We start from the raw sequence: 13,322 nt of genomic DNA, 5'->3' as shown, positions 1-13,322 counted from the left end.
AAGAGAACACAACTAATTTTAAATATCAAATTCAAGAACCTAGTACCATGAACCTCCTAGCACTATGCCTTTGCCAAATGGCTGGAGCAATGATTAAATTTTTAACCAATTTTTTTTTCTTAATGTCTCCAATGCCATTAAAAACGAGGCATGCCAACTTTGACTATAAATCTCAAATACAGTGCTCTGCAAATTTCGGTAATATCAGAGCCTAAAGTATTGGATTGTGACTCATCTATTGTTTTTCCTTATTAATCTTCTGAGGTAGAGTTACCAATCTAATTTTATCAGGACCACAGTTACCTTGAGCTAAGCCCTAGTCTTTTCAGAAAGTAAACATAACGTTTAACAGAAAAGAAAAAAGGCTTTCCAGGCCATGGCACATAAGATTCATTTACAATTTTTAATGTAATAATTAAAAAATAAAAATGGTTTGTGTTTATATTTAAAAAAAAACAAAACAGCCCAGCTGTATTATTCTGTCACCAAGAATGATTATCTGAGTATCCTGTCAATGCTGAATCTTATAGTTCAGCCTTCACAATCCCATCCTTGATGAAGGGTTAATTCCCTTGTGGTATGCACAATATATTCTCACAACTTTCAGCCTTCTTTCATGCCACATCTGAGCAGGATATGAAGAATGTAATTCATTCAAACAACTCCTCCCTGTTTTGCACCCACCTCACCCCTGATTCCCCTCTTCTCAAACACATCTGAAGTATGAAAGTTGTTTTTAAATAGTAGAAGCACCACAATCCATTAACACCATATATGGCCTTTCCATTGAAATACTACAGTGATGTCCTGGACATCAAAATTAATTTTTTAAGGTGGATTCTGAGTGTGTGGGTCCAGCCCAGGTCTGCTGTTGGTGCAGGCAATGAAACAAAAGGAACTTTATAACATTCACAAAAAGTTAACCTGCTGGCTTTAAACTAATGCTAGGAATTAAATTTCTCCAAAGAGCTGGCAAGCATAGGCAATAGCCAGGATATGAATTAAATGGATTTACAAAATCATTAAGAAACAAATTCAAGTTTATATGCTGTGAAATTTCCATGGTGCCTTTAGAATAGATGGGCTGCTCATAATTTTTTAAGAATGCCAAATCACGGTTTTTGATGGAAAAAATACAGTTGGACTGTGTTTTACCTATGTGAAAATTACCAATCCACTTAAAATAAAATCCAAGAGGGTATATACATTCTAATCAAGTCATTGATTATTTTCCTGACTAATAAGAACTACACTTTACACAAAATACTTTATCAGCAGTTGTTTTCATCAAAAAACCAATAGTCATAGTTTCACAGTTGAAAAAGTTACACATTAAAATATTTTACAATTCATTGTATATTCACCAGGTTCCATTTCCTAAAGGGCTTGTAATATAAAGCAGAGTAGAAGGGAAAACCTCAAAGTTGATTACTTTGACACTAAGTTTTACACAGGACACTAAGAACCACAAAAAGCTTAGGTTCTATCAGAAAATAGAGACCAAATTCCATTCTTGATTAAAAAATCCAATTAGAAACATCTTTTAAAAAAACACACCAAATTCCACAATATGATTAACAGATTTCAAATTAACAGCAGTGTAAAAAATTTTAAAATACACAATTTTGTATAGCTGAGAATGTAACAAAAAGTTAAAGCATGATTTTCGAACAGTGGGTTATTTCTTGCTAGAATGTGTTTAAAATTAGGTCTTACTTTCTTTAAACCTACCCCTCCCCCCCTCCAAAATAGTCACTGAAGGAAATATTGCTCAAGTGACCAAATGAAACGGTAGAGCCAACAGTTATACCACATTCAATGACGTATGGCTGGCCATAGGAAGTGATCAATTGGAATTGATCTCTGATACTAAAGTACCTGGAAGCAACTATGTTGTCATAATTTAAAACATCCTAGTCTCCCATATAGCATTTAATTCAGTTTTTGGTTCTTTGTCTTCTGAGAACCACCTGTCCCTTTTTTCTTATTTTTAATGCTGTTTGCTTAAACTCTGCTTGGATTTGTTTAATATTTACTTTGCTTTTAGCTAGACCACTTAATCTCTATTCTTTATAAAATTTGTTTAAACCTCTCAGACTTAATTTGGTTGTAATAAGTCTTGAAAATAAATGTCAATGATGAAATATGGTATGTGGCATGTGTTTTAATGGTGGAGAGGTCCCAGGGCAAGTGGACTAACTGAATTAATGTGGAAAGAGCAAAAATTGTATAAATTCTGTGCAAGGAAGCTCAAAGCTTTTTTGGCACTCAGGTAAAACACGGTTGGTACTGTTAAAACTTCACTTTCCACCAACAGAGTCTCAGACTTGTATCATTTCAGTGAGTTTTCCTGTAATCAATTCCTGATACAGAAAAGACTGGGATGGTAGTATGTATTATAACTGAATAGATCTAAGACACAAAATATGAATGATTTAGTTTTAATAAGTTATGAAATTTTCTGCAAAAGAATAGATTGTTTTCCTGCTTAATAGAGTTTAAATTCTTCTGAACTATTCCAAGACAGTTTAGAGAAATAAGTTCCCCATATCTTCAAATTTATTTTTCCTCTTGGCAATATTATATACATGCCTTAGTGAAGTACCTAAATCTTCAATAATTACACCCTTTAAGGGTTCTAAAATAGCCAAATATTAAGAGTATTTGTATTAGAGTCCTTGTTCACTATTCAAGACTATAGGTAACTGATTTCATAAGTGAAGATATTTTAGTGATGCTGTTTCACTAGAGTATACAATGTGTGCTCTTTATAAAGTTGTATTCCAATAATATGCCTAATCTAGAAAACTGTCAGTAAATTATTGCACTTTCTCTGGTGTGGCACCTGAACATTTGCTAAAACTATTTCCTAGGGAACTAATCATTCATTTCAAATACTGAGTAAAATATCAGATTCTGGAGTGATGACTAGCTTTAGCCCCTACATCTTGGGTTAATGTTTTTCAAATGTTTAAGAATGTATCCTGTGCTCAACTGCAATTTAATGAAAATGGAGAGTGAGCCCTGACCACTTGGAAATGGGACATAATCCTGCTTTTATTATTGAGATATTGGATAAATAGCCTGAAATGGTAAAAAGTTCATGGTTTCTATTTCCCCATATTATAAAGTATTATTCATGAGCATACCTCTGTAGAGGGTTTAAGCAATCAGGAAGATACTCTAAATTGTATTAATTTTGGTAACTAATTTCATATGATTGAGGCATTCTGAACTATAAAAGAGGATGGAAGATGGGGGATTCATGTAAAAAGAGAAAGAAAAATAAGGATAAACTTTAATCTGTTTTCTTTAAGTAGTTATTCACTAGTATTGGTATAAATGGGATAGTGCCTGAGCCTTCTCCAAAGACCAAGAGAAGAGCTGACCATTGCTGATATGAACAATAAAAAATTTGGGGTGCAAAACAATGCATGACTATGGGACAGATCATGAAATAAAGAATATATATTAATGATAGTTTCTATAATATAAATAGCCTTTAATAAAAAAAATAATCTTTTTAATAACATTAATACTCACTTCTATTTTTCTGGAAAACATGCATGAAAAATGTATTCAATTCATCAATTGCAAAAGGAGGGGAAAAAATCAACTTAAGGTGAATACTGTACAATTCTGAAGCAGGAACTATTCCTGCTCATTCTTTCTCTATGATTATTTTACTTTATGGGCCCCCAGAATTTCCCTGGGAAATAAGAATCAGATTCTTGCAAATACTGTCCAGAAAAAAACCCAAAATCCACCCTATAACAGGTCTCATTTGTGACTGCTTCCAAAACTTTGCAGATAAGACCCCAAATCATCAAAAGGTTTGATTAAAAAAGAAAAGTCTCTGGTGAAATCTCAAGAGTCCCTTCCACCCCAAGCATTTTTCTTCATTAAACAAGGAGTCAAAAACCCACTTCAAACTATAAGTTGAACAGCAATGAAAAAAAAAAGTAAGAAATTTCATTATTTCCCATCTTAATGTAATTTAACATCAAACTCCAGTTTACCTGGACCTAATGCAATAATAGACTTTGCGTGTCCACATTTCAAAACATAGAACATTTGCAAGACAAAAAAGAGCATCATTCTTTTTCCTTCTCCATCATTTCTATATATTTTGGGGTTTTTTTTGTTTGTTTTGTTTTTTAAAAAAAGATACAAACAATCTTCAAAGTTTACCTTTTTGGACTTAAGGCATAACATTAAATTGCGCATTATTCTAAAGCTTAATTTTGAAATGAACTAGTTTAGTGCTATCAAACCCTGTTTGCATTTGCATTATTTAAATTATATAGTATTTTATTTCTGTTCTTGCTGTAAATTCTAATGCTGTTCTTGGATTGTGCAATTCCTATGCAATCAGTCTTTGCCTGTTGACAGTTATTAACAGTGCAGACTAGAATCCAATATCGAGCTTTCAATTTCTTAGTGATCATTCAGTTCAAAGCATGCTGCTTAATTGTGTGGAAGATCCAATCCATTTTTGTTGTCCAGCCACCATGATGTGCATCATTCATTTGTTTCATGAAATATTCCAAAGCCTCTTGCTCAGTTTTATCTAAAGCTAGGGTCTTTCGAATGTATGCAATATCATCAAAAGATTGTAGTTCTGGCATCCCAGAGCCAAGCATCATTGAGAAAAGATTTATGAAGAGATTGGCATGCTGCCGGATAGCTAGATAAGCTTTGTAACACATCTCCTGAAACCTACAAGTAATAAGAACAAGTTGGTTAGTATGAAGCAAATGGCATTAATAGCTTCGGGGCTCTGCTCAAATGTCACCTCATTAGAGAGGCTTCCTTGGACAAACATATAAAAAATAACATTCCTGCCCTAACCGGTTTGGCTCAGTGGATAGAGCGTCAGCCTGTGGACTCAAGGGTCCCAGATTCGATTCCGGTCAAGGGCATGTACCTTGCTTGTGGGTACACACCCAGTGGGGAGTGTGCAGGAGGCAGCTGATCGATGTTTCTCTCTCATCAATGTTTCTAACTCTCTATTCCTCTCCCTTCCTCTGTAAAAAAATCAATAAAATATATTAAAAAAATAGCATTCCTCTCCTCAATCCCTTTAATCCTACACTAGAACGTAAACTTCATGCACCCAAAAAGGCTTTGTTTACTGCTTTATCTTCAGTACCTACAAGATGGTATGGCACATTAGGAGTTTAATAAGGATTTATTAAATGCATGAATCAATCCATTTAGGGTTTAGTCTAGGGCCAGGACTGAGTTATAGATAAAACAAAATTTTATAAAAGGTTTTAAAAGTACTTTAAGGATTAAGATAAACTACTTATAGTTGACGGAATTCCTCAAATTGCATGACTAAAAAATGTCTTAAGCACTATACATTATTTGTCAATATAGAGAAGGTGGAGTCCAAGTATTTTAACAGCAGTAAGTAAACGCTTAATGTATTAAGAAGTTTAAAGATCACTTTCCTTTTAGACTTTGACTAAATAGTTTTTTCTTCACTGCATTATACAATAAATTAAAATATTCAGTTTATACTCCAATGTTAATATAACATCTTTTATATATATTAATTGAAAAATATCAATTGGTTTGATATAGCAGCAAGAATTCTTCATTTTGTGCTTTTGATTTCTTGAGCTTACCTCTCAAATTCTCTTGTCTTGGTGCATTCCTGGGCTCCTTTACTAATCACTATTAAGAAATCTTGTGTCAAAACAAATGGCACACGTTCTCGTTTATAACCAAATTTTTTCTTCTTGTGATCCAAAAAGTGTCCAAAATCTATATGGAACAGCTTTCAAACAGAAAAAATTATGTTAGAGTTTGATAAATGCAGAAATATAATATCCTGAATTAACAAGTTTAAGAACACCAAAACGGTTGAAAAGAGAAAGCTATTACTTGTCCATCATCTTTAACCATGATGTTGCTATTGTGACGATCTCCAATTCCCAAAATGAAGGTAGCGACACAATATCCAGCACATGAACGTGTAAACAGATCAATGGCTGCATCGTATCTACAAAGAAGAAATAAACTCTTTATGAGTTCTGTGGAAATACAGAGTGATCCAGTCCAAACTGGGAAAAGAGGGTCAAAGTCTGTATTAAAGCAATGAAAACAATCACTGACATTAGGGGGAAGAAGTAATTATGTCCAAAAAAGTGAGAAGTTTTGAGATTCTAAAATTTTCAAAGGTTTCTAAGGAATTTCCAGATACTCTCAGACCAAAGCACAATTCTTATTATAGTGAAAAAATACTTATTATGTCATTAAAAATATTTTTTCTAATTGCTATAACAATAACCCCAGAAATAAAAATTTTAATTTGCAATGTTAATTTTTCTAAAAAAGAATAAGCAATAAGAAAAACACCTTTCAGATAGCTATGCTGAATGTATAGGATTTCACTAGGTAATAAGCAATTCTGATCATTTAAACACAATCTCATATATGTCAAAGGTTGAACATATTTTTTTCCAAAGTAAGTAAGCTGCTTTCTCTGGTCTAACTCAGAAGTATATTCAACCGTTAAAAGACGTGTCTGACAACAACGTAGATTACACAGGAAGCTAAGAATGACACTCACATTTCCCCTTTGTTCTTGTCCTTGAGCCATTGGTGCAGCGTGTGGCTGTTGAACTGCAGGGCCCCTTTCAGGCCCCCTTTGCACTGGATCTGCATGATGGTGTGAGAGTTTCTCACCACCTCAATGAGCCCCACACAGTCCCCAATGGACAGGCAGCCATAAGGCAACATTCTGGAAAAGGATCGAAACATTTGCAGTTAAAGGACGGAATTTTAAAATAGCAAAGATTTTAACAGGCTAGTACATGAAAATTTGTATTTGCAAATTTGTAATGTTACTCCCTTAACCTTATTTTATTTTTTTATTATAGTACTAGAGTCCTGGTGCACGAATTCGTGCACCGGTGGGGTCCCTCAGACTGGCCTGTGCCCTCTTGCAATCTGGGACTCCTCGGGAGATGTCAGACTGCCGGTTTCAGCCGGAAACCATCTCCCGAGGGATGTAGTAGTGCATGAAGCGGCAGGCGGCCAGGTAGGAGCCTGGGCTGGGCGCCACACCACTCGCTCCTACTCATCCCGGCCCCATTGTGCCTGCCGCCGCCTGGTAGCGCTGCTGCGGAGGTGGGAGAGGCTCGCACCACCATAGTTGTGCTTGCCAGCCATGAGCCTGGCTTCTGGCTGAGCAGTGCTCTGGCTGTGGAAGAGCAGTGACCACCAGGGGGCAGCTCCTGCATTGAGCATCTGCCCACCTGGTGGTCAGTATGCATCATAGCTACCGGTTGACTGGTCGCTCAGTCATTCAGTCACTTAGGCTTTTATATATATAGGTGACATTCCTAGAAAAATCTTCAAAATGATCTGCCATCATTTATTATAACCTTGAACTGAGAAAACATTTACTTGTATAACAGCAAAGCATTAAGAAAATTATTATGGCAATTAAAATTTTATAAACATTTGTAGCTTAAAAATATGAATTTAAAGATGTTTCATTGACATCTAAATAATACTTAAAGGCAACAGTTTTAAATTTTTGGTCTCAGGACTTGTTAATATCCTTAAAAATTACTGTGGATTCCCCAGAGTTTTTATTTATATGGGCTATATCTATTGATGTTAGAAATTAAAATGGAAAAAATAAAAATTAAAATATTAATGAATTCATAAAATAATTATAAAATAACAAGCTATTATAAGGTAATATAAATAACATCTATTATGACATAAAAGACTGTATTAAAAAACTTAGTGAGAAGAGTAACACTGTTTTACATTATTTCAAATTTCTTGAATGTCTAGCTTAACAGTATGAGCTGAATTCTCATATATGCTTCTGTATTCAATCTAATGCAGTATTTTAATGGAAGGAAGCTTAGAGTTTGAGTCCGCCTACCTCTTTACTTAGTCAGCTCTTCTTAAAGCTAACCATGAATAATCAGATCCAAGGGCTTAAGAAATACCCTGAAGCACATGACACTAAATTGTTTGTGAATCTCTCCCTCTTTGAGGTTCTGTGAATCACTTACTCTGGTCCTCCTACTCTTTTGAACATTTTTCTTATGGAATCTTTTCTTCTATCTGCTCTGGTAAATACAGGAATTTCTTAAGGCTGTACTCCTGCTCATTCTCTTATTTATATTTTATTGCTACTGAACGTGCTCATAGTTTAAAGAGTCACATAGTCCCTATAAGGCTAGTTAGGAAAAAACAAAACACCACCAAACAGACTCACCATAATCCTGAATCTAAGTTTTGCCAAGAATAAATAAAAATGTTATCATTTTATTTAAAATTAAACTTTAAACAAAAATTTTAACCTTAATTTAATTAAATTTAAAGAACAATATTTAGAAAATATTATGACTTAAAAACTTTCTAAAGATCCAATTTACTTTCCAATGACCAAGCTCAACTTTAGATGCTTTTTTTGCAGTCACTAATTTACAATTAAATATCTTTTATTACCAGAGTTATATAGTTAAATCTTTCCTCTACTGTCTAGTTCTGCACTCTCTTTTGTACTCTACTCCCCTGGGAGTGGTGGTAGCAGCGGCATGTGGATCTCTCACAACAGGAAATTATACCAAAAAAGGAAACCTGATTCATATAATAGGAATTGTTTTTGGAAAGCAGCAGGGATTAGGCAAAGAATAAGAAATTAAGAATTAAAGTTGATAACTGAAATTTGTAATTTGGCAGGTTACTTGAGATGTCCATTTTTCTTCTTTGCAATAAAAGGGTTCTATTATTTGTCACTGATACACTTTTATATACAAGCTATTCTTAATCTAGAAGAAGCATACAAATAAACCCTAATCTAGCTAGCGTTGATTCCTATCTCTTATGCCCACTTACAGACAAAATTCTTCTGGAGAGGGTGGCCTTTGCCTGAAAGATCCTAGATTTGCAAAGTAAGAGAAGGAAAAACCATTAGAAGCAAAGGTCACTAGAAGATGACGCATGAGAGAAAACTTGGAGATAATACTGGTGATTGTGGAAGGCTGGCCAGAAATCCAGAAATCAACAGAATGGTAAAAGCTTTAAGATTAGTTGCTTTCATAAATTTTTCTGCAAAACTGATTCAAGACTAGAGAATTTAGAAAGTTTTAAAATTAGAAAATTTAAAGTTATGAAAGAAACTTTCTTCTAAACTCAACTTCTGAAAGACAACAGGGGCCTTTTGTCTCCTATGTCCTGTTCCTAAACAGACACTCGCAGATGCAATCTACCAGCTTATAAGAAAGAGCTCTTCTTACTTAGCTGAATCTCAGTAGGTATTGTAAGCCAAAGAGGAGGAGGACAAAGGAAAGGAACTAGTGTTAATTACTGCCCCATACTTTTCTTTACAGATGTATGCCTCTACATGCTTTAAAATTAATATTTACGAATAGCTTACTTTTTTAGAGTAATTTTCAACAAACATGATGCCTTATTGGTTACCTACCGAAGATCAAGACCTTGATTTTGCCAGATATTTTCCATAATGCGAATAATTTGGAGTGTTAGCATATCTTGCCGCAAATCTGAAATTCAAATAATATGTACTACCACTTAACGCCATAAGTACACATTTGGGTATCATGCATCACATTGTTTTCAAATGATAAATAAATAGAGCTATGTTTACGCTTCAAAATAATCTATAAGGAAGCAATATTTTGACTCTAACCCATTTCTAAAGTATCTACATAAACTCATCTATATAACAATGTAGGATAAACTATTTTCCAAACATTTTAAATTAAAACATTTATTTTTTTGAATTCTTAAATGTGAACATGTTTATATTTAAACATTTGATTAACTGAATTCAATGCTGAAATGTCATTTCCCCAATGGAAACCCATCAGTGACCCTCACTCTGCTCCCCCACAGCCTGTTCTCCAAGTAAATTAGGATCTCCTTTGACATGATTTCTTAGCAAACTACACTTTTCCTTTGTACCATGGTTGTAATTTTATTTTTATAATTATTTGTCTTACATCTCTCTCTTCTCTGCTAGAATGTGACCTTTAAGAGGGCAGGGATTCTGTTTTGTTTATTCTTACAACCCCACTGTCTAGCACATCAAATGTTTATGGAATAAATGGACACTCTCATAGCTAAACAAATGATAGAAACAGATGCAAGCTTTCTGATTCTAAACCAGTACTTCTTTTCAATAATTATACATACATATTCTAAAGGCCAAGACATCTGCTTAATATTACACATTTTACCACATGCATATTCCTTAAATAGCTTTCAATAGTCTTCATGGTTCATAAATATCCTGTATATAAAAGGACAGCTAAATTCATGCATCATAGGTTCATTAATACTCTTCCTTACCATCCCCATTTTTAAAGATGATCTCATTGTTCTGAAAGAGTAACTCTGACATGATGTCTGGGTTCTCCCAATTCAACCACAGTGGCCTTTTTGCAGAGGACATAATTCGACACTCTTCAAGCCTTTAAAATAGTTAAACACTTTAATAGGCACTTTAGCTTTATTATTCTTTACCCTCAAATTAATTTTAAAATAGCATAGCTTTCTAAAGTGTTATAAAAATTTTAAAGTTTCTACTTGATTTTATTAATGAATTCATTTCTAAGGGATTATAAAGAGAAAAGCTCAGTTGGTTAGAGGGTTGTCCTGATACACCAAGGTTGAAGGTTCAATCCCTGGTCAGGGCATATATAAGCGACCAATGAATGAGTAGATTAATTGGAAAAGCAAATTGATGTCCCCCCCCTTCCCTCCCTCCCTTCCTCGCTCTCTCAAATCAATAAATAATTTAAAAAAGTAAGAAATATTAAGCTTAAAAATTAATTACATAATAGCTTATGAATTTTCAACAAACATAGGGACACATTATTAGTTTTTTTTTTCCTATTCACATTCTTTTTTTTAATCCTCACCCAAGGATATTTTTTCCATTGATTTTCAGAGAAAGTGGAAAGGAGGAGGGGGAGGAAGAAAAAAAGAAAAACATCAATGTGAGAGAAACATCAATTGGTTGCCTCTCACACGTGCCCCAACCTGGGCTGGGGACTGAACCTGCAACCCAGATATGTGCCCTTGACTGGAATTGAACTCGCGACCCTTTGCTGCGCAGGCCGATACTCTAACCACTGAATAACGTCAGCCAGGGCCACGTCGTTAGTTTTACAGATATTACATTCCATTTCTTATCCTATGATACAAGAAATTCTGGCTCTAGAGTGTTTTAAACTCCATTATTAAAGTAGTAAAACTCATTCTGAACTTAAGAAAATTTTGTAACTCTTACTTTGTAGGGTAGGAGAATGGGAGAAGAAAGCATATACAAGGTGGGTAAAAAGTAGTTTTACAGTTGTTTGTATAGGAAATAATACAATAATTAATAAATAATACACAAATAAACTGTGTTTCATGTATTCACAACTGTAAACCTATGTTTGCCTCACCCTGTATAATGGAATATTCTAATTATAATGGACTTTTTAAAATATATATATTTTTATTGATTTCAGAGAGGAAGGAAAAGGGAGAGAAACAGCAATGATGAGAGAGAATTATTGATCGGCTGCCTCCTGCACCCTCAAACTGGGGATCAAGCCCACAACCTGGGCATGTGCCCTTAACCAGAATCGAACCTGGGATACCCCAGTCCACAGGCCGACATCTATCCACTGAACAAACCAGCTAGGGCTAATTATAATGGACATTTTGACTTTTCTCAAGATTTTCTCCAAAGAGGGTACTATTTAAATATATAAATAAAACTTCCAATAAGGTACCTTACCTGAGATTTCCTAATTGATGAGCAGGATTTAGAGGAGATAGAAAGCCCTGTAGAGCATCCATGAAATCTGGTCGCCGCATCTGCTCAACTAAAAATTTCATCTGTACCTGATAAATTAGTGTAATCGTGATTAGAGATGAACTCATAAAAGATAAAACTAACTGCTAATTTCTTTTTTTTTTATATATATTTTATTGATTTTTTACAGAGAGAAAGGGGGAGAGATAGTTAGAAACATCGATGAGAGAGAAACATCGATCAGCTGCCTCCTGCACATCCCCTACTGGGGATATGCCCGCAACCCAGGTACATGCCCTTGACCGGAATCGAACCTGGGACCTTTCAGTCCGCAGGCCGACGCTCTATCCACTGAGCCAAACCGGTTTCGGCATGCTAATTTCTTTTATACACTGGAACCTCAGCCTTTGAATTGATAGCTTGGATTGGCAGCATTCTAGTTAGATGTGCTTCTGTAACACAGAGCAGACAAACTCAGGCAGAGGCGAGAGTGACAGCGCTGTGCACCTCCCTGTGAGCAGAACTCTGCTTGATGACAGAGGCAATGCTTTGGCTCTATAACAGGGTGTGGTCAACTACAGCAGGTCAGTGGCCAGATTTTGTAAATCAAATTGAACTGAATATAGTCATGCCCATTCATTTAGACTTTGGCTGTTTTCTCACTCAAACAGCAGAGTTAAGTAATTACAACAGAGTCCACATGGCCTGAAAATCTATTTATTATCTGGCCTTGTAAGAAAAAGTTTGCTGACCCACTGTTGTAGAGGAAAAGCTATGGAGACATCATGTTCACTCTCTTTCTGTTGGGTAGAAAAGGTCAAGGGAGGCTAAAAGGAACTGCTGGGAAAAGGACTTGTAAAAACATTTGTTACACTGAGTCTCACACTATACTCATGCTCTAGCATAGAGTTAGAAAGGAACATGCTTTTTTAATCAGTTCAAAGCAGAGCCCAGATTGCTGAGCTATCATGCAATAATTGCCATTTTATTTTAGAAAACCTCTATCTATTGAAAATGTAAAATATTAGTGGGGAACAAAAAAGAGTTTAGGACTTCATAATAAATTTATATTCATGCTGGATTTTAGTAACAAATCCCCGTCCCCCCCTTCCTTACTATGTATGTATAAGTGAATAGCTAGAAAATGTAGTCATCACTGACTAGGGCTCTTGATAATGTAAAGGCATTTCTTTCTCTGTCGCTATCAGCCCTAATGTTAGCACACTGTTTCCTGCACTTTACCATTGTTATGATAAAATACAAACCACACAAAGTAACTGCCTTTAGTCCTATGGCTGGGGCAGTGCTTTACATCCCCGTGACCATTCAGTAACTTCCAATTTGTATTTTTTAACCCGTTCACTTTTTTCAATCATCCCCAACCCCCTTCCATCTGACAACCATCAAAAAGTTCTCTGTATCTATTAGTCTGTTTCCGTTCTGCTTGTTCAGTTGTTGCTTTTTTTTAGATTCCACAAATCCTATGACTGTGTTTTTAGTTCCCTATCACAACTCC

The 13,322-nt window shown here is 35.0% G+C and overlaps 1 protein-coding gene across 1 annotated transcript in view; it reads right to left on the bottom strand.

Annotated features, from left to right (window-relative positions):
- Positions 1-3,482: 3,482 nt before the first annotated feature.
- Positions 3,483-13,322, bottom strand: part of PIK3CA (phosphatidylinositol-4,5-bisphosphate 3-kinase catalytic subunit alpha) — a 32,176-nt gene continuing 22,336 nt past the window's right edge. The window contains exons 14-20 of the mRNA XM_081085938.1: positions 11,789-11,895; positions 10,351-10,472; positions 9,464-9,542; positions 6,581-6,751; positions 5,893-6,010; positions 5,634-5,785; positions 3,483-4,719 (exon numbers count right to left, since the gene is read on the bottom strand). Of these exons, the coding sequence (XP_080942064.1) occupies positions 4,449-4,719; positions 5,634-5,785; positions 5,893-6,010; positions 6,581-6,751; positions 9,464-9,542; positions 10,351-10,472; positions 11,789-11,895 (1,020 nt within the window). The 3' untranslated portion in view covers positions 3,483-4,448. The remainder of the gene's footprint in view (positions 4,720-5,633; positions 5,786-5,892; positions 6,011-6,580; positions 6,752-9,463; positions 9,543-10,350; positions 10,473-11,788; positions 11,896-13,322) is intronic.

Source organism: Myotis nattereri (assembly GCF_964212035.1).
Source record: "Myotis nattereri genome assembly, chromosome: 3".
Taxonomy (NCBI): Eukaryota; Metazoa; Chordata; class Mammalia; order Chiroptera; family Vespertilionidae; genus Myotis; species Myotis nattereri.
The sequence above is the reverse complement of the archived record's forward strand: the minus strand, read 5'-3'. Positions and strand labels throughout refer to the sequence as shown.